The 20584-nt window shown below is 42.3% G+C and overlaps 2 protein-coding genes across 2 annotated transcripts in view; one reads left to right on the top strand and one right to left on the bottom strand.

The window, feature by feature from the left end:
- LOC126481681 (lachesin-like) overlaps positions 1-20584 on the top strand; it is a 62306-nt gene that overhangs the window by 29819 nt on the left and 11903 nt on the right. The window lies entirely within an intron of this gene.
- LOC126482237 (uncharacterized protein K02A2.6-like) lies at positions 4421-5073 on the bottom strand. Its single transcript, XM_050106215.1, has 2 exons — positions 5061-5073; positions 4421-4959 (listed from the first exon to the last, which is right to left on the bottom strand). The coding sequence occupies exons 1-2, from the start codon at positions 5071-5073 to the stop codon at positions 4421-4423; spliced, it is 552 nt and encodes a 183-aa protein (XP_049962172.1).

Genomic DNA, 20584 nt, shown 5'->3' with positions numbered 1-20584 from the left:
TGACCTTTCATCTGTTGAGTGACTTCAGTTGCATTTTTATCCCTTAGTCACTCAGTTTGGTATCTGTCATTTTATTATTTCTGTGATGATTTAAGGGAGAAACTGCAATGAAATAGTTTTTTTTTTTTTTTTTTTTTTAAATGGCATTTAGATTTTGGCCTTTTCTTTATTGTCTTCCATTTCAAAGGCTCTGTGATCACAGAATATCTGGACACATGGCTTCGATCTATTTACTGAATTGACATAAGACCAAAACTCTTTAGGATTTTCTATCAGGTTGATAGAAAGAATTTTACATGCAAATTCATTGAATGTGTCATGCCTGGGCCTCATGATGCCAATTTTAGCTCCATTTTATTTTTGTTTGTTTATGTGGCTTTGGCTACATTTAAATTTGGAGTCAAGCTGTCTTTGCATTATTATAAGTTTTCTAAAATAGTTGTCAAACCACAGTGTGTCTTTTCTGGCCTTCACAACTTTACTAGACACATGCCAGTTTAAAGCATATCATTTGTGTCCCTCACAGCTTTGCTTGACACATGCCAGTCTGAAGCATAATGTATAGTGCTCTTGAACTTTGTCAGTGCTGGAGATTAGATCTTCTTGTTGACCTGTCAGTAATCTGAAAACGTTTTCTTATGGCTCTTGCAAAATAGAAAGAGCTTTTTGCCTTTCTGTGTTTTTGTATTTACAACTGTATTGAGTGATGCTGTATTGGTCTTACATCACTGATTCCCTGTTTGACACTGAGTCAAAAAGTTTGGGTCTGTTTGCCACAGCAGGCCCAAGATGTTACTTGCTGTAGTTAATTCTCTGATTAGCTGCTCAAGGTAATTGTTGGACAAGGCATTCAGAACAATTTCACATTCAACCTATCTTAACAATATACAACACAGCTAGAGTTTAGAGTTTCAGTACTATTTACATATAGTTTCAGTCAGCTTTGCGACTCTAGTACTATAATGGTGTTGTTTGCATATACAAGTACAACTACTATTGGGACCTTGGCAACGGCCTTGCTGCAGTGGAAATACCGGTTTCTGTCAGATCACCAAAGTTAAGTGTTGTCGGGCATGACCGGCATTTGGATGAGTGACCATCTAGCCCGTCATGTGCTGCTGCCATTTTTCGGTGTGCACTCAGCCTCGTGATGCCAATTGGGGAGCTACTCGACCGAATAGTAGCGGCTCCGGTCAAGGAAAACCATCATAACGACTGGGAGAGCGGTGTGCTGACCACACGCCCCTCCTATCCGCATCCTCAGCTGAGGATGATACAGCGGTTGGATGGTCCCGATGGGTCACTTGGCCTGAAGATGGAATGCTTTTACTGGGGCCTTCCCACATCCCTGCAGTTAACTAATACTATATTAACATTTTCTTGTTGCAGTCTGCTATGCAGACTACTACACTGTCAAGCTCATAACGCATCTTATGGAGCCTGTGGAGATATTTCTCTAGTCTAAAAAAACCGCATGTCCTCACCATATGTACTCCACTATACTAGTAGCCACTTCCTGCATGTAGTGCATGGCTGGCCTGTTTAGGCAGACCTATGCCTGTGCCCTAGATTGTCACAAAGGATATTAATCCAGACTTCCCAAGGAATCATCTACAGTCAAGAAATGGCACAGTGAACCAGATATATTTCAATATGCAACACCACATATGGAATTATAAATAACAATATTGAGCCATAAACAGTTCAGGTCATATAACACTTGAACACACACAATCCAATCAGTGAGCCAGAGAGAGCATCAATTAATGTTTGCACAGTTCATCTTAGTGTTTGATGATGTGTAGAGCACTGGAGCAGTTCACTTGATGCTGATACACAGAAGAATGCAGGTGTCTTGAAGAGCTCCTGGTTCAAATGTCGGTTAGCACATGTGATGGCATGTGGTTGGCTGGTTTCTGGAGGCACGGCTCGGATATCATGCCACTGCCTGTGGGAGCTGGCGTGTGCCATGGAGGCTCACTATTCTTCATTACAGCCATTTCCCATGCTGTATTCACAGCAAGGGCTGTGCATGCTATGTGAATCTGCAGCCAGAATAGGGGCCAGCAAAAAGGGCTGTGCACGCTATGTGAATCTGCAGCCAGAATAGGGGCCAGCAAATTATACATCAGCAGCTGACACCACATCCCACCCCTGCAGCTGAGTGGAGAAGAGAGCTTAGTTGCATAGATTGTCTGCTGGAAAGCTGCTGTTGCTTGAATGATGAGGCCAACTTGGAGGAAAGAGGGTCATCATCCAGCACAGGTCAAACCCCAGTACACTGGGAAAGCTGCCAAAACTGACATATCCAGGGATGCCAGTGGCAGTGGCATGAGATGCAGCTGCACTGTCAGGCTGCAGTGACTCAGGCAGCTCGTGTTGAACTAGTGTGCTAGCCTTGGGCGGGGAGCCCATGAAGACATCAGGAGTGTATAACACATGTGACAGCATAAAATATTCTCGGTATTCTTGCCGCGTCAGTTCTAGATAAAATCTCGAGCTTTCGACGATTACCTCCATCGTCATCATCAGGAGCTGACTGTCTCTACTGCTGCTATGGTAGCCTCTATATAGCCCGAAGACGGCTTCTGATTGGTCGGATTCTGATTGGTCGGCGATTACGTGCTGCTGTCTCAGACGGTGTCACTGTGTGCGCCGGTGGCGCCACCGCTTCCGTTTAAACGTAAACCTTGGAAGGAACGTCTCTGCTGCTTCTCTGCATCAAGCGCTCGTTTCCACGCACAGCTCAGATGGTATCCGCTATCGCGGTTAAAGTTCTTTTGGCTCATTCTGATTTCAACAGCCTCCTTAATAACAGAATCCCAGTACGTGGAGGCATGGGACAGAATTTTAGTTTCATCGAACAATATTTTGTGTTTGTTCGTGAGGCTGTGCTCCGCAATTGCCGATTTCTCAAGCTCTCTATTTTTAATGTGGCGTTGGTGTTCTGCACAGCGGTCGGAAACGGTACGAATAGTCTGACCTATATAATTGCTTCCACACTCACAGGGTATATTATAAACACCAGGGACCCAGAGGTCGAGATTGTCCTTAACAGGGCGCATCATCTCCTTAATTTTCTTAGGAGGACGAAAAATCGGTCTAATACCACGTCTACGCAGGACTCTTCCTATTTTGCTGGAAATTGCGCCACAAAAAGGAAGAACCGCAATCGGTGTTTCATCCTGTGAGGTTGCAGCATTATCACGTTTCCTTCTTTTGGAGAACGCTGCCTTTATATCGCGTGCACTATAGCCGTTCTTTCGGAACACATTCTTTAGGTAATTAATCTCGAACCTTAAGTGGTCCTCGTCAGAAACAGTTTTGGCTCTATATACCAACGTGTTCAAAAGGTGTAGGTCAGACTATTCGTACCGTTTCCGACCGCTGTGCAGAACACCAACGCCACATTAAAAATAGAGAGCTTGAGAAATCGGCAATTGCGGAGCACAGCCTCACGAACAAACACAAAATATTGTTCGATGAAACTAAAATTCTGTCCCATGCCTCCACGTACTGGGATTCTGTTATTAAGGAGGCTGTTGAAATCAGAATGAGCCAAAAGAACTTTAACCGCGATAGCGGATACCATCTGAGCTGTGCGTGGAAACGAGCGCTTGATGCAGAGAAGCAGCAGAGACGTTCCTTCCAAGGTTTACGTTTAAACGGAAGCGGTGGCGCCACCGGCGCACACAGTGACACCGTCTGAGACAGCAGCACGTAATCGCCGACCAATCAGAATCCGACCAATCAGAAGCCGTCTTCGGGCTATATAGAGGCTACCATAGCAGCAGTAGAGACAGTTAGCTCCTGACGATGACGATGGAGGTAATCGTCGAAAGCTCGAGATTTTATCTAGAACTGACGCGGCAAGAATACCGAGAATATTTTATACATAAGTGCCGCCGCGAAAAACTTCGTTCTCACATGTGACAGCAATGGCAATGACAGAAGGTGCACCGCTAGTGGAGATGGAGATGGTCATACCAAAAACATCAGGTGCAATGATGCCTCCAAAATGTGACTGTCACTGAAGCTGCGATGCTGGAGGACTCTGGTGGTGACATCATCATGACATCGTGCAGTCGTGACCCCAAGCTGCAGGTGTGGCAGCTGCGTTGGTGATGGCAACTGTTACCGCAATGGGAGTAAAGTGGGCAGCTGCCTAGGTTATGTGGTAGTCCCAGCTCCTAAGGTTTACCGACCCAAAGTCTGACAGTGCTGCAGCAGGTGGTTCTTGTTGAGATAATCCTATAGGCAAAGGCAATTTGGCAGCAGTATTGGAGCAGAAGGAAGACCTATGAATGTGACTCTGGTGCCGCAGCATCCTGCTAGAAGGGCCTAATATGACATACATCAAATGTCTACTGTAGCCCCAAGGTCCCACTTTTCGAGAGAGAAACTGTAAACTTCATATTGGTTACCAGGTGCTCTTTGCTAGACAAATGGTGCAAGAGATTAGCAATGTCCATTGTTTCCATCCGTGCAGTAATTCAGCTGCTGAATGCTGTCTGATGGGAATGTAATGGTAGAAACCTAGAAAAATCAACAAAGCATCTTCTTTAGTGTGGCATTCCTTAACCTTGAGCTTTCGCTGGTTGAACATGTGAATGAATCGCTCTGCCTCGCTGTTCGACTGAGGATGGAAGTGTGTGGTACACACATGAAAAATGCTGTTGTGGTTGCAAAAATCTAAAAATTCCTTCAACATAAATTGTTGACCATTGTAAAAATATGAAAATTCCTTCAACATAAATTGTTGACCATTGTCTGATATGACGGTGGTGGGCAGTCCTTCAACGGCCAAGACTTGAGCTACAATTCTGGCAGTAGCAGAGGATGTTGTCAACTGCATTGGTACAGCAATTGGGAATTCTGTATATGCATTGACAAGTACCAACCAGCATGAACGTAGAAAGGGTCTTGCATAATCATTATATATCCTCTGCCATGATGCACCTGACTCAGACCATGGGAACAACTGCTGCTACAGCATAGCCTGAGTCTGTTGATAAGCATTGCAGCTCATTGTTATTGCTTTAGCCAGACTGTCCATGCACATCTGTGACCCATGTTTTCTAGCTTGTAGCTTAGTGTGTACCACCCCACTATGGCATGAGTGAAGGACTTTTGAAACTTGGTGTTGCAGCCAATCAGGGGTGAGTATGCAAGGCCTGTCCTGTGAGGTGTGCAGCAGAATTCTGAATCAATAAAGAATGCTGAAAAGCAAAGTATCTTCCGGCAGTGGCATCTGGAATATTGATTTTTCTGGCTGGTCATTCTGTGAAAACATAGTGATGGACATGCAGAAGTGTCTCATCAGCACATGTCTCCTGAGCCGCCAGGGAAGTATCCAGTGGAAAATCAACCAACTGACCATGGATATGGACGTCAATTTGAAGACATTTGTATTCAGTGTGGTCAAACTCATCATCACATCCCACTCACAACCATGTGAGAGCATCTACATTGGCATGCTTTGTTGATGGGTGATACATGTTGTCACAGTTATACTCATTTAAAATCAAGGCTAATCATTGCAATCTGTGTGCCATTCTTTCTGATATCATTCAGTCAGGGCCAAACAAAATGAAATATGGCTTATGGTCTGTAATGAGGGTGAACTTGCAGCCATTAAAATATTCGAAATATGACGGACTGCACACATGATGGCTTGGGCATTTTCATCCACCTGACTGTATCTGATCTGGGCTCAGTTCAACATCTCAGGGATGAATGTTATCAGCCTATTGTGACTGTCAACTTTGTGTGATTAGATGGCACCAATGCTGTACTGGGAAGTGTAGGTTGCTAGCACTTGTCGGATCAAAGTGAACTGAGCAACATTGTTGCAGAAGCACTCCCTTCAGTCTAGTGTGCTGTGTTCTTTTGCTTTGTCTCTGTAATTTGTTAATAGGTGTAGCAATTTGCGCTGCATTAGGAATAAACTCATATAATAAGTGATTTTGCCCAAAAAAGCCTGAAGTTATTGTAAGTTCTTTGGGACTGGTAGATCTGTGATAGCTCAAAGATGCATGTTGAGTGCCCACATGCTGTAAATGTCAATGATGTGGCCCAATTATTCAGTGTATGGTTAAAGTCTGACACTTGAGGCAGTTAGATCAAAAACATAAGTCCTGCAATAACAGAAACAGTTTCTGAAGTTTGGTGATGTGGTTTTGTTGGTCCTTGCCACACACAATACTGTCATCCAAGTTTCTGCAAGATCGGGAGCCTTCTTGCTGACTTATTCAAGATATTGTTGAAATTTTGCTAGGGCAGGGGAAATTCCAGAAGGCAACTATTATATCTGTATAAACCTATGATGTGTTAATCACCAGCTTCTGCTTTATCTCATTTTCCACCTCCAGTGGAGGTATTCAACTTTCAGATCGATTGATAAAAAATATTTTCTCCTACTCAGCCTGGCTGCTAATTCCTTGGACTTTGGTATCGGATAGATATCCAGAATAGCTTGCATCTTGATTGTGACTTGAGTCTGCACACAACCGAATGTCATCATTTTTCTTGCAGCCAATCACTGGGGGCAGGGGGGACCACTCACTTTATGTCACTGTTTCAATGACCCTAAAGCTCATAATCAATACAATTTTGACAGTGTCCAGAAAAGTGAAAGGCACATTACATGCTTTGCAGAACTTAGACTGAGCATTTCCTTTCACCGTGATGTGTGCTTGAAAACCTGTCTTCATTCGGAATGGCCGTTGACACAAGGTGCACCACACCTGTAACAAACAGGCAAATTGATTGACCACTGTCACTTGTGGGTCTTGCTGCAACTAATTATAAGGAGAAGAAACAGTACAGAATCCTTTTGTGGGAATGACTGTATTGTTATATTCAACCAAATCACCCTGCCTAGGTTGCAAAAATTGTGCGTCTATGAGCTAGCTGCAGCTCCAATGTTTAGCTGAAAGGCAATGTCCTTGTCGTTAATTTGCATGATGAACAATTTCTTCTGATTTTCTGTGATTGTTGTTGCAGTAATGGGTTTGGCTGCATGGAATTGACAGGACTGACAGCCTTGTGACATGCCGTCATTCGACGGCTGCTGGAACAAGCTACACATTTTGTGCATCGCATGAGGTAACCTGAGCTTTGCATGAGTGATTGCTGAGCTTGCCATTGTGACCCTGGTTCACTTGGCAATCGAATTTATTGGGTCATTTGCCAGCACTTGCTCCAGGAAAACATAAATATCTATAATTTCCTCAGACAACAATATATGCTTCTTAGCTTGCAAACACACAGACTTGGGTATACAATGATTCACACAAATCTAAGGGCTGTCAATTCGACTAAATACCTAGGAATTACAATTAGAAGCAACTTAAATTGGAAAGACCACATAGATAATGTTGTGGGGAAGGTGAAACAAAGACTGCGCTTTGTCGGCAGAACACTTAGATGATGTGACAAACCCACTAAAGAGACAGCTTACACTACAATTGTCCATCTTCTGCTGGAAAATTGCTGCACGGTATGGGATCCTTACCAGGTAGGATTGACGGAGGACATCGAAAAAGTGCAAAGAAAGGCAGCTCATTTCACGTTATCGTGCAATAGGGTGAGAGTGTCACTCATATGATACGCGAGTTGGGGTGGCAGTCACTGCAATGAAGGTGGTTTTCTTTTCGGCGAGATCTATTTACGAAATTTCAATCACCAACTTTCTCTTCCGAATGCAAAAATATTTTGTTGACACCCACCTACATAGGGAGAAATGATCATCATAATAAAATAATAGAAATAAGAGCTCAAACGCAAAGATTTATTTGTTCCTTTTTCCCACGCATCATTCGAGAGTGGAATGGTAGAGAAGTAGTATGAAAATGGTTCAATGAACCCTCTGCCAGGCACTTAAGCGTTAATTGCAGAGCAACCACATAGATGTAGATGTAGAGCTTGTTCCAGTAATCACTTGTAGTATTCCGAAATTTGCAGTCTCTATGATGAAGTTTAATTAAACGTGTTACTGATGCCCAGTACCCGATTCCATAGCGTCTGGTCAGGAAAGTGCTGAACAACCAAATACCAACTCATTTTATCCATATGTAACATGATACTGTGACTGGACACACTTAAATTTGCATTGCAGTGATAACCCTTCTAGTTCCATGAACCACTGCCTAAAAATTTGCGCAGGGGTCTCAGAAGCTCAGAAGAATTGAAAGCACACCATTCTGATGGCCGGCTGGGGTGGTCAAGCCGTTCTAGGTGCTACAGTCAGGAACCGCGTGACCGCTATGGTCACAGGTTTGAATCCTGCCTCGGGCATGGCTGTGTATGATGTCCTTGGGTTAGTTAGGTTTAAGTAGTTCTAAATTCTAGGGGACTGATGACCTCAGAAGTTATGTCCCATAGTGCTCAGACTCATTTGAACCATGCTGATGTGTGATGAATGTGCATAGTAATCATGAAATGTTCTGGAGCAATTCATCATAACCAGATGTAGTAGGGATCTGAAGCGGGCACAATTTCAAAGCTAATTTGTAAGTATCAGGACCAGCCCACATAAAGAGGCAGGTGCGGTATTGCGACTCACAAATTCCATACGCCATGGAGTGCTGGTGTAACCTGGATATACATTTGTCCCTGTCCTCCAAATCAGAATTAAATGGGACGAAAGGAGGCAGCAGAGGGTCCATCGTGGTGGACCGAGTCAGTCTTTAAGAAGTTAACAGCTGCACAAACTGAGTCTGCAAAGTGAGTAGTCGTTCTAGCTGGTCAGACCTTGTAAATTGTAGCACTACAAATACCTTGAATCAGTAGGTAGCTGCTGATTAGCAGTAAATCATTGTCCTATTTTCGTCATTGCCAGTAAAATACATCAATCAAGATTTCATGACGAATAATTAAACCAGCATCTGAAGTTAAGGAGCAGGGCACAGTGAACCTGGTATGTTCCAGTACACTATACCATACACAGAAATATAAATAATGAGCCATAGACAGTTCAAGACATATAACACTTGAACACAGACAATTCAGTCCATGAGCTAGAGAGAGAACCAAGTAACATTTCCCATGTTCGTCTTAGTGCTCACTTGATGCTGATACACACAAGACTGCAAGTGTCTTTAAGAGCTCTCAGTTCTAACATCAGCTAGTGCATATAATGGCATGTGTTGACTGGTGTGTGGAAGCATGGCTCACCTGAAGCACCACTGCTGGCAGGAGCTGGCATGTGCTGTGGAGACACACTGGTCTGCGTTACAGCTGTTGCCCATGACATGTTCTCCATAACAACAGCTATGCATCCTATGGGAGTGCATGGTTGGAATTAGGAGCAGGAAGTTAAGCGTCAGGTGCCAACACCAGAGCCACAGAATCATCTTAGCCTCCAGTTTAAGTGTTTTACTCGACTCCAAACCAGAGGACCATGATCAGTTGCAGGAATGATGCAGCAAATCATGTCTCTACTTCCAACCCATGAACAAGGCTAGCTGTTTTCACAAAATTAGCTAGCCAGTTATAGGAGCTGAGGATGGCCCCTGAACTGTGGGGGCAGGCATCTGTCGTACTGACACTAGGCACAATTTGTAACTGGGTGCTCTCAGTGGCTACTGACAGACCCTCCTCCACACTAGATTTCTTTCCCAATTTCCACTCTGTTTCCCTGAGGAGCTCCACCAGCTGCCTAACATTGGAGCTTCCACAGGCAAACAGTCTCACCCTCTGGATTTGTCCAGACCTTTCAGGAAGATCAGCCACTGTTCCAATGGAAGAGGCATCCTGGGTAGGCTCAGGTGTACTTTCAGCAGTGGACAAACCCTAGACCTGTTTTAGACACAGCTGTGTGGCCAGTGCCTGCCCAGAGATTCGCAACCACTCCACTGTTTGCCAATCACTGTCAGGTAAATGTGAACCAGGTGGGATGTGTGAATTGGAAGGCATAGAAGTCGCAGTGATTCCAGAAATTGCTGTAGGCTCCACAGCTCTCAAAACATTCATTGTAGATGCTCCAGTGACACTACAGCCCAGGACAGCCTTCTAGAAGCCTGTCAATCATGGCCAATACAACTTCCAGTGTTTACGGACCATGGCCAATTCCCCCAATGTCCACAACAGGTGCTGTCCTTTAATCAGTATTTGTCTATATTACATGAACCATAAACCATGTCATTGGTGAGGTGGCTTGTATGCCTCAGTGATGCAGATAGCTGCACCATAGGTGCAGTCACAATAGAGGGGTACCTGTTCAGAGGCCAGACAAACATGTGGATCTTGAAAAGTGGCAGTAGCCATTTCAGTAGTTACAGGGGCAACAGTCTGGATGATTGACTGATCTGGCCTTGTAACATCAACAAAAATGGCTTTGCTGTGCTGGTACTGCAAACAGATGAAAGCAAGGGGAAACTAGAGCTGTAATTTTTTCTGAGGGCATGCAGCTCTACTATATTGTTAAATGACGATGGGGCACTCTTTGGTAAAATATCGTAGGAGGTAAAATAGTCCCCCATTCAGATATCCGGGTGGAGACTATTCAGGAGGATGCCATCACCAGGAGAAACAAAAGTGGCATTGCATGGGAGTTTGGAATTTTAGATCCCTTAATTGGCCAAGTTGGTTAGGAAATTTAAAAATGGAACAGATATGTTGAAGATATATCTAGTGGGAATTAGTGAAGTTCGGTGGCAGGACAAGCAGGACTTCTGATCAGATGAGTGTAGAACTCTAAATACAAAGTCAAATGATGTAATGTACGAGTAGTATACTTAACACATTATCATGGCCAAAACAGGTATGAAGCTCACACCTACCATAGTAGTACAAGTTTATATGCCACCTAGTGCTGCATATAATGACGAGACTGAAGAAATGTATGATGAGATAAAAGAAATTATTCAGATAGTTAAGGGAGAAGAAAATTTAATTATAAGGGGGGACTGGATAGGATTCGATAATAGGACAAGGAAGACTCGTGTGACCAATTCTAGAATATTTCTCAAGTGTGTGGGATCCATACCAGATAGGAGCAATGGGGGACACTGAACATGTGCAGAGAAGGGCAGAATGATTGGTGACAATTTTGTTTAATCTATGGGAGTGAGTCACAGAGATACTGAAGGAAATGAACTGGCAGACCCTTGAAGACACATGTAAACTATCCCAAGAAACTTTATTAACAGAGTTTCAAGAACTTGCTTTAAATGGTTACTGTAGGGATATACTACAACCCCATATATATTGCTCACATAGAGATCATGAGGATAAGATTAGAATAATTAATGCACATAAAGAGGCATTCAGACAATCATTCTTCCTGCACTCTATATGTGATTGGAGCAGGAAGAAACCCTACTAACTGATACAATGGGATGTACTCTCTACGATCCACTTCACGGTGGTTTGCAAATTGTAGATATAGAAAGAAATCTTCTTGGTGAATATGGACTGGGGGGAAAGGTATGAGAAAGGAAGCCGCCTGCTACAGTTTGCGCAGAGTGTAATTTAATCATTGCTAACACTTGGTTTAAAAATCACAAAAGAAGGTTGTGTACATGGACAGGACATGGATACACTGGAAGGTTTCAGATTGATTATATAAGACAGAGATTTCACAAATAGATATTAAATTATAAGACATGTCCAGGGGCAGATGTGGACACTTGACCACAATTTATTGGTCATGAACTGTAGATAAAAACTGAAGAAATTGCAAAAAGGTAGCAAATTAATGAGATGGGAACTAGATAAATTGAAAGAACCAGAGGTTGCTGAGGGTTTTAGAGGAAGCAGTACGCAGATGTTGACCTGAACTGGAAAAAGGAATACAGTAGAGAATGGGTGGGATGTTTTCAGGGATAAAATAGTGAAGGCAGCAGAGGATCAAATTGGTAAAAGTACAAAGCAAATAGAAATCCTTGTACAATGCAGACGATATTGAATTTAACTGATGAAAGGAGAAAATATAAAAATGAAGCAGGCGAAAAGGTTTAGAAATGTCTAAGAAATGAGACTGACACAAAGTGCAATATGGCCAAGCAGGAATGGCTTGAGAGCAGATATAAGCAATTAGAAGCCTATTTTACTAGGGGAAAAATAAATACCACCTGCAGGAAAATTAAAGAGGCCTTCCGAGAAAAGAGCAACAGTTGCATGAATATGAATATGAAGAGTGGGTAAATCAAATAAAATCTTAGATTCTACAAGGAATCATTTAACTCTCTTGGAAAATGGCTTTCCAGGACAGCTGCCTGAAATCCACCTCAGTGATATTGACAAAGGGGATGTTGAGTCAATAATGAAATTGCTGGAGGTGAGGACTCGCATGGATATGATGGGATATCTACCAGGTCATAATTGAGTGTGACTGTGAATTTATCTGGACATGTGTAACAGGGTTAGGTGAACTGAAATTAAATTTCTTGGAAGATTTTACCAGCCATTCGATCCCACCATGCCAGTTTTAGAATCATTTAAGGAATATTTACACTTAGTAGCATGGAAATACCAGACCAACTGATATTTGGAAGGGACTTTAATCTAAATCTACAAAGTATATCTTGGGACATCTACAGATTCATTGTAGGTGGTATGGATGGGCAGTCTTGCAAGGTACTTTTCAACACATATTTTGAAACCAAATGTTGTCTTGAGCAGCAGGTTTGACAGCCCATGGTCAATGGAAGTGGACCTTGTTGTTACAAACAGGCCTTATCATCTGTGTCAGTATAGAGATATGAATTAGTGATCGTGATGTCGTCATAGCAACAATGGTTACTAAAGTTAATAAATCCACCAAGAAGATTAGAAGAGTATTTTTGCTAGAAAGAATAAATAAGCAGCTGTTAGCATCCCACTTAGACAATGAATAGACATCATTTTGTTCCAGTATTATGAACAAAGAAGAACTATTGCCAAAGTTTAAGTGGACTGCCTAATGGACTCTGGAGAAGTATGTGCCAAGTAATTGGATTAAGACCAGAAAAGACCCAAAATGGTTTAATAACTAAATATGGAAAATGCTGAAGAAGCAGAGTTAAAAAAAGAATGTGCAGATAGTAAGAGGCAAAAATGCATAGAAATTCATGTGTCTGTAAAAGTGTCAATGTGTGTAACATACAATAAGCTCCATCGTTACTGTAACAAAAGGTCTTGCAGAAAACCAAAAACAAGTCAGCTACTATGTCACATTAATAAGTGGGCAGAGGGTTTCTCTTCAGTCACTTATTGATCAGTCTCATGTGATATGGAAGGCAGTGAAAGGAAAGCTCAAACTTTGAAGTTTGCATTTAAGAAATCGTTCACACGGGAGGAGCATAAGGAAATGTGCCTTATACAACAACAAAACAGTGCTCATGCAAGCATCTGCCAACAGCAAAGTGTCAAAGGCTTTAGGAAGACTATGCATTGCCTCCGATGAGTGTGACGTGACAACTGTTTAAATTAGATTTGTTTGAGCAGTTGGGGTGGGTGGGGGGGAGGGGGGTTGTCTTCTTGCACATGCGTAGTTGAGTCGCGTAGTATGGGTAGTACCTTTTCCCGCTTCTGGTTGCAGAAGTGTGGCTGGGCACCACTACGTAATATTGCCCCAGTTCAGAAATATAGTAAATCTGGGGCTGATGCACAGAGCAGTCTGAGTTGTGGTGGGGAGGTTGTTCGTCTCCACATGACCTCTGTTTACGTTCAGTGGTTTTGTTGTTTCCTCTTTGTTTATTGCTCTCACGTTAAATGATAACAAAATGGATTATTGTGGCTGGTAGCTATCAAATGAATTAAAATACATTCGCATAATTACGGAGGGCTAAAATATGTTATTAGTTTGAGATTTTATTTCCACCTTTCTGACAGTCAAGTATTAATCACCTTACAGAACAATGAAGTTATTTTTATTGGTTTGCTAAAGAGATTAGGCTTTTATTAATCTTTTCTGCTGATGTACTCAATGTATTTGAAACGAAGTGTTTAATTTCACACTATTGGCTAGTTTCAACAGTTTGCTGCATTTAAAGTGCGTGTTATGGCATTATGCCATAATAAGGAACCATACATGAGATGATACCCTACTGGTACTCCAAGAAAATTTATGTACGAATGAACATTTTAAGACGAATTATGCATTTTAGTATGGTTCATGAAATTCCGATGCTCTTGAGGTATTCTCTTTTGTCGTGTTTCTTTTATGACATAATGAAAGATCTTTTAATGTTTTACACATGCGAATCATAGCTGCGCAAGTGCGGTGACACCTGTTATCTGGCGCTCTCTTGCAACTGCGGAAACGAACCTATTTCTGACAGGTCGCAGGAAATTATTGTGAATGGCGGTTTGAAAAGCGTTACATTCAAATCAGATTTCCTTTTACACAAGATGAACTATGTGCAAGAATGGAACGATAAATTTCTTAAATCACAAAGCGTTTGACTCTCATTTAAAAATCAACTCTTTGAAGATGACCATTTAGAAGAATTTCGAGCACAGAAGATCAGACATTTACGTCATTATTAAAAATTTTACTGGCACATTTGTGTGATGTATCTTAAAGTGTAGCACACGCAAAAAAGATCAACATTATATGTGGGAGCTTAACTTCTCTTCCAGCTTATTAATCTTCGAGACCAAGATTATATGTGAATGCTACGTATATTAATCCAAACCATTAAATTTCCTTATTTGTGTGTTCACGCTACTTAAGAATGAACTTATGCTGTCATCAGCTGGTGAGATTACATGACATGAGCTATGACTGGCTTACAAAAGTGCATCGCAATCATGATTTCAGTGCTTCGGAAAGTGAGATGTGGTGTTTGGTGGAATTCAAATTTATACCTTCGTACATGTTGCTGCACATAAAAGGTCTTTCAAAACGTGTTTTTCCCCCCTGAGTTTCGTTTTCTAAAGTACCGGGAAATTCTATGTTGGTGTATAAAATCATAAATATTCAAAGGCTTGATGAGTTTTATAGTGCCGAAGAAGAGTATACTGACTCTTAACACGGAAAAAGTGTAGTTTCACCTGGGAGAAAATGTATTTTTAACTGGGAAATCTGGGAAAAATCCAGGAATTTTTTTTCCTTGTCCACGTATACACCCTGAAAGAAGTCACCAGGTCTGGATGGAATCCCAGTTTGGTTTCACAAAGAGTACTGTGCAGCAATGGTCTCTTACTTAGTTTGCATTTATTGTTAATATCCCACCCAATGCAAAGTCCCAAGCAAATGGAAAAAAGCACAAGTGACACCTTTATATAAGAAGGGTTAACAAACTGAACCACAATATTACAGACCAATGTACTTAACATCGGTTTGCTACATATTTCTTGAACATATACTCCATTCAAATTTAATAAATTTCCTTGAGATGGGAAACAGCTTCTTTTCACAACCCAGCACAGGTTTAGAAAGAAACTCAGTTTGCTCTTTTCTCACATGATATCCTGCAAGCTATGGATGAAGAGAATGGACAGATTCCATATTACTAAATTTCTGTGACACACTGCCCCACTACAGACTGCTAACAAATGTATGAGCATATGAAATACGTTCCCAGATATCTGAGATGCTTGAAGACATACGTAGTTCTCACTGGCAAATGTCCGTCGGAGAGAAGGTTATCATCAGGGGTACCTCAGCGAAGTGTGATAGAACCACTCTTATTCTGTATACACATGAATGATCTGATGGGCAGGGTGAGTGGCAATCTGCAGCTGTGGCTGATGACGCTGTGGTGTACAGGAAGGTGTCATCACTGAGTGACTGTAGGAGGGTACAAGGTGACTGACTAGTAGTGGTACAAGGTTCCCTCTGCCATACATCATATAGTGGCTTCCAGAGTATGAATTTCAGTGTAAAATACTAATGCAATGTGCTGCATATGTTTTCCCAGTAATTAGCCACATTTTTTGTTTTTGTTTAGGAGGGGTCTGTTTCCTGAACAATTAAAATACTTAGTAGCAAAACCACTTTATAGTAAAGGAGAGAGAGATCATGTAAACAATTTAGAAGTATTTCTGCGCAATCAGTAGTTCCTGAAGTTATTGAAAAGGTAATTGATTGTTTAGTTTATATAATTTGCTTCAAATGTAAAGTTTGATTTTAGATATGGCTTAAATACTGAAAATGCAATATTGTCATTTCTCTGTGAGGCACTGGACAGATTGAACAAAAAGATGTGAACACAAGGATTCTTCTTTGATTTAACTAAAGCATGTGATTACAAATTATTACTGCAGAAGTTGGACAGTTATGGAATAAAAGGAGTAGGTTACGATTGGTTCCTTTCATACTTTGACAGACAGCAGAAGGTCATTCTCCACAGTAATTAGAATGACTCATACATAAGTGCATAATAAATGCGTTTTTATTTATTTATTTTTTGTTGTATGTCAAATCTTAATTTAAAAATAAAAACTAATATTCTTTTTCGTTCTGATCAGTTATATACCGTAAGGTCTTAACACAATTGTATAAACTATGTTTTTGCCCTTGCTTTCTTTTGGAAGGACATAAACAGATTTTATGGGTTTGATGCATGTGAGCACACCACACAGAGAGTTGTTTGTGGGAAAAACACATTTTTTCTAAGTGCATACCAGTAGTTTTGAATGTTTGCACGTGAGCTTTATGTTCATTCCAAAAACAAGTTTTGAGTGAATTCAATGTCTTAAATTGAAAAGGCAAATCTGTTGATATAATTGGATTTAATGGAATCAGAACACTTTCTCCTTTAGCTGAATAACTATAGTAATAATAACATTCTTTGGCCCAAATGTGTAATTTGGAAGCACATACTATTACACAAGCTAGTTGCACCAATGTTTCTTATTAAGAGGACTGGAACATCAACTCTTAACCTCAGTTTATAAGAAGACATTCCTAACAATTCCAAAGAGATGAGAAACACTATAAGAAATGACTTGTTCAGTGTTTAAAATGTTACTAACAGGAGCTACTCCAATATCTCCATCCACTCGTGACATAATTATTTAATTTACCTGCCCTAAAAAGTCATTATCTGGCACCAAAATTGCCCTTTCACACAACCATTTTTTATTTCGCCCATGTTATAACTTCAAGCTGTTCAAATATATTTCAAGGACGACACAGTACATGAAAGTCACAGATCAAGTAAACAGAGTAAGACGTGTGTACACTTTAACAGTCAAATCATAGCTGAGTCCGAGTCTAGCGGCCGCTCGCTGGCTGGCCGCTTAGGTGGCGCTGCCACTGCATGGCTGGCAGACAGCACCGCATGTAGAGAACGCGCGTAACTGCGCGGCAGCACATTGAAAGAACGATGAGTCATAACACTTTTCTCCCTTTGAAGTTTTTGCACAGGTCTTGATGGAGGTGGCCTGTAGATTGCTAACATCCATAGGTGTTGTATGACTGGCCGTAAAGTCTTGAGGAGAAGGCTTCCCGTACGGATGGAAGTGTCCCCGATGATAACGGGTCAAGATGACAGGAGACATGGGGGTCGAATCTGCTGGGGCCCCATGCACCAATCTGCCCATTTCGGCAAGTACAGTTGTTATAACAGGAGACATGGTGTTGTGTCTGCGTCCGTAGGAGAAGGAGACGAGTAGAGTTGCTCCAACAGATGATGGCCATCTGGTTCCTGCATGGGCATGTCTCCTGGTGGCGTCAGTTCTTGTGCTGGCACCGATATGATGGTGAGAGGACTGCATTGTGAGTAATGAGAGATTCCAAATCCTGAGTGTCAGGTAGAGCGGAAGGTGGTGTAGCAGCATCCTGAACAGGCATTGCCGGCACACGAGGCCAAAGCTGGTCCGAATGACACACTACAACACCCATGTCCATCTGGATTTCATACGGGCGTCAGCCACATTGCCGTAAGGTGCGGCCAGGGCTCCATTTGGGCAGCCTGCCATATCCCTGTACCCATACAAGGTCGCTGGCAGTGAACCGGCCAAGCAAAGACACCCGCGACCGTGAGATGGAAGGCCGCAGAAGATGAAGTAGCGTGTGGAGCTGTCAGCCATGCAAGAGCTCAGCTAGGCTGTGGTCGCCCATGGGGGTGAAACAGTAAGAAGCCAGAAATTTGAGAAGCACATCATCAGCCGCAGAAGAAGTCAAGAGTTTCCTCATCTGAGCCTTAAATGTGCGGACCAGTCGTTCAGCCTCACCGTTTGACTGTGGGTGGAACAGAGGGGCCATGACATGCATGACACCATGACGGGCACAAAAATCCGCAAAATTGGAAGAGACAAATTGTGGACCATTATCAGTAACAAGAGTAGAGGGAAGGCCTTCCAATGAGAAAATGCGAGCTAGAGCATTGGTGGTTGCTGCGGTGGTAGGCGACGTGCAACGGACAATGAAAGGAAAGTTAGAGTAGGTGTCAATAACGAGAAGCCAATAAGTACCTAAAAAAGATTCCCCATAGTCAACACGAATACACTCCCAGGGATTCTCAGGTGAAGGCCACGGTGACAAAGATGACTTCAGGGCGGTGGCCTGCGATGCACAAGGGCCGCAGGCAGGGACCATATGTGCGATTTCAGAGTCGATGCCGGGCCAGTACACATGACGGCGCACCAGAGATTTTGTGCAAATGACACCCCAGTGCCCTTGGTGAAGGTGGCGTAAGACCGAAGCACGCAAAGATGCAGGTACCACAACACATGGTGAAGCATTTTCGGTGGAAAGGAGGATAACACCATCCCTAGCCGTGAGGCAGTAATGCAAAGCGTAATAGTTCCGCAACGGGTCAGAAGTCTTAGCGAATGGACAATCTGGCCAACCCTTCTGAGTACAGCGTAAAACCCGGGAGAGAGTAGGATCAGAACTCATAGTGCCGCCAGCCGGTCCCTGGTGATGGGGAACCCGTCCACAACCCGCTGCTCAGCAACATCCAGCTGGAAACACAAGAGTTTGTCCCTATCGAATGCCAGATCAGGACCCATGGGAATGTGAGACAGTGCATCAGCATTCACATGTTGAGCTGTCAGCCAGAAATGAATCTCATAATTCAAACGAGACAAGAAAAGAGCCCAACGCTGGAGGTGGTGTGCAGCCTTGTCAGGAAGTGACATTGATGGATAAAACAAGGACACATGTGGTCTGTGATCTGTAACAAGATGAAATTTGGATCCATAGAGGAAAACACCAAACTTATGATGAGCATAGATAATGACCAAAGCTTCTTTTTCAATTTGAGAATACTTTTGTTGGGCATCCGTGAGAACAGTGCACAAGAACTGCACCAACCCCATATTGAGAGGCGTCCGTGGCAAGAAAAAGATGTTGGCCAGGTCAATAAGTAGCCAAGCAAGGGGCCTGTTTCAGCATAGTCTCCAATTTCTGGAAAGCCACATCGCATGACACAGACCAGTGAAAAGGCACATTTTTATGCAACAGGCAATACAATGATTGAGTCACAGAAGTAGCTGATGGTAAAAACCAGTGATGTTGTTGTTGTTGTTGTGGTCTTCAATCCTGAGACTGGTTTGATACAGCTCTTTATGCTACTCTATCCTGTGCAAGCTTCATCATTTCCCAGTACCTACTGCAGCCTACATCCTTCTGAATCTCCTTAGTGTATTCATCTCTTGGTCTCCCGCTACGATTTTTACCCTCCACACTGCCTCCAATACTAAACTGGTGATCCCTTGATGTCTCAGAACATGTCCTACCAACCACTCCCTTCTTCTAGTCAAGTTGTGCCACAAGCTCCTTTTCTCCCCAATTCTATTCAATACCTCCCCATTAGTTATGTAATCTACCCATCTAATCTTCAGCATTCTTCTGTAGCACCACATTTCGAAAGCTTCTATTTTCTTCTTGTCTAGGCTATTTATCATCCACGTATCACATCCATACATGGCTACACTCCATACAAATACTTTCAGAAACAACTTCCTCACATTTAAATCTATACTCGATGTTAACAAATTTCTCTTCTAGAGAAACGCTTTCCTTGCCATTGCCAGTCTACATTTTATATCCTCTCTATTTCGACCATCATCATTTATTTTGCTCCCCAAATAGCAAAACTCCTTCACTACTTTAAGAGTCTCATTTCCTAATCTAATTCCCTCAGCTTCACCCGACTTAATTCGACTACATTCCATTATCCTTGTTTTGCTTTTGTTGATGTTCATCTTATACCCTCCTTTCAAGACACTGTCCATTCCATTCAACTGCTCTTCCAAGTCCTTTAGTGTCTCTGACAGAATTACAATGTCATCAGTGAACCTCAAAGTTTTTATTTTTTCTCCATGGATTTTAATACCTACTCCTAACTTCTCTTTTGTTTCCGTTATTGCTTGCTCAATATACAGATTGAATAACATCAGGGATAGGCTACAACCCGGGCTCACTCCCTTCCCAACCAATGCTTCCATTTCATACCCCTCGACTCTTATAGCTTCCATCTGTTTTCTGTACAAATTGTAAATAGCCTTTCGCTCTCTGTATTTTCCCCCTGCCACCTTCAGAATTTGAAAGAGAGCATTCCAGTTAACGTTGTCAAAAGCTTTCTCTAAGTCTACAAGTGCTAGAAAAGTAGGTTTGCCTTTCCTTAATCTTTCTTCTAAGATAAGTCGTAGGGTCAGTATTGACTCACGTATGCCAACTTTCTACGGAATCCAAACTGAT

This window comes from Schistocerca serialis, chromosome 5 (genome assembly GCF_023864345.2).
Source record: "Schistocerca serialis cubense isolate TAMUIC-IGC-003099 chromosome 5, iqSchSeri2.2, whole genome shotgun sequence".
NCBI lineage: Eukaryota > Metazoa > Arthropoda > Insecta > Orthoptera > Acrididae > Schistocerca > Schistocerca serialis.
This window is presented reverse-complemented; position numbering and strand designations above follow the sequence as displayed.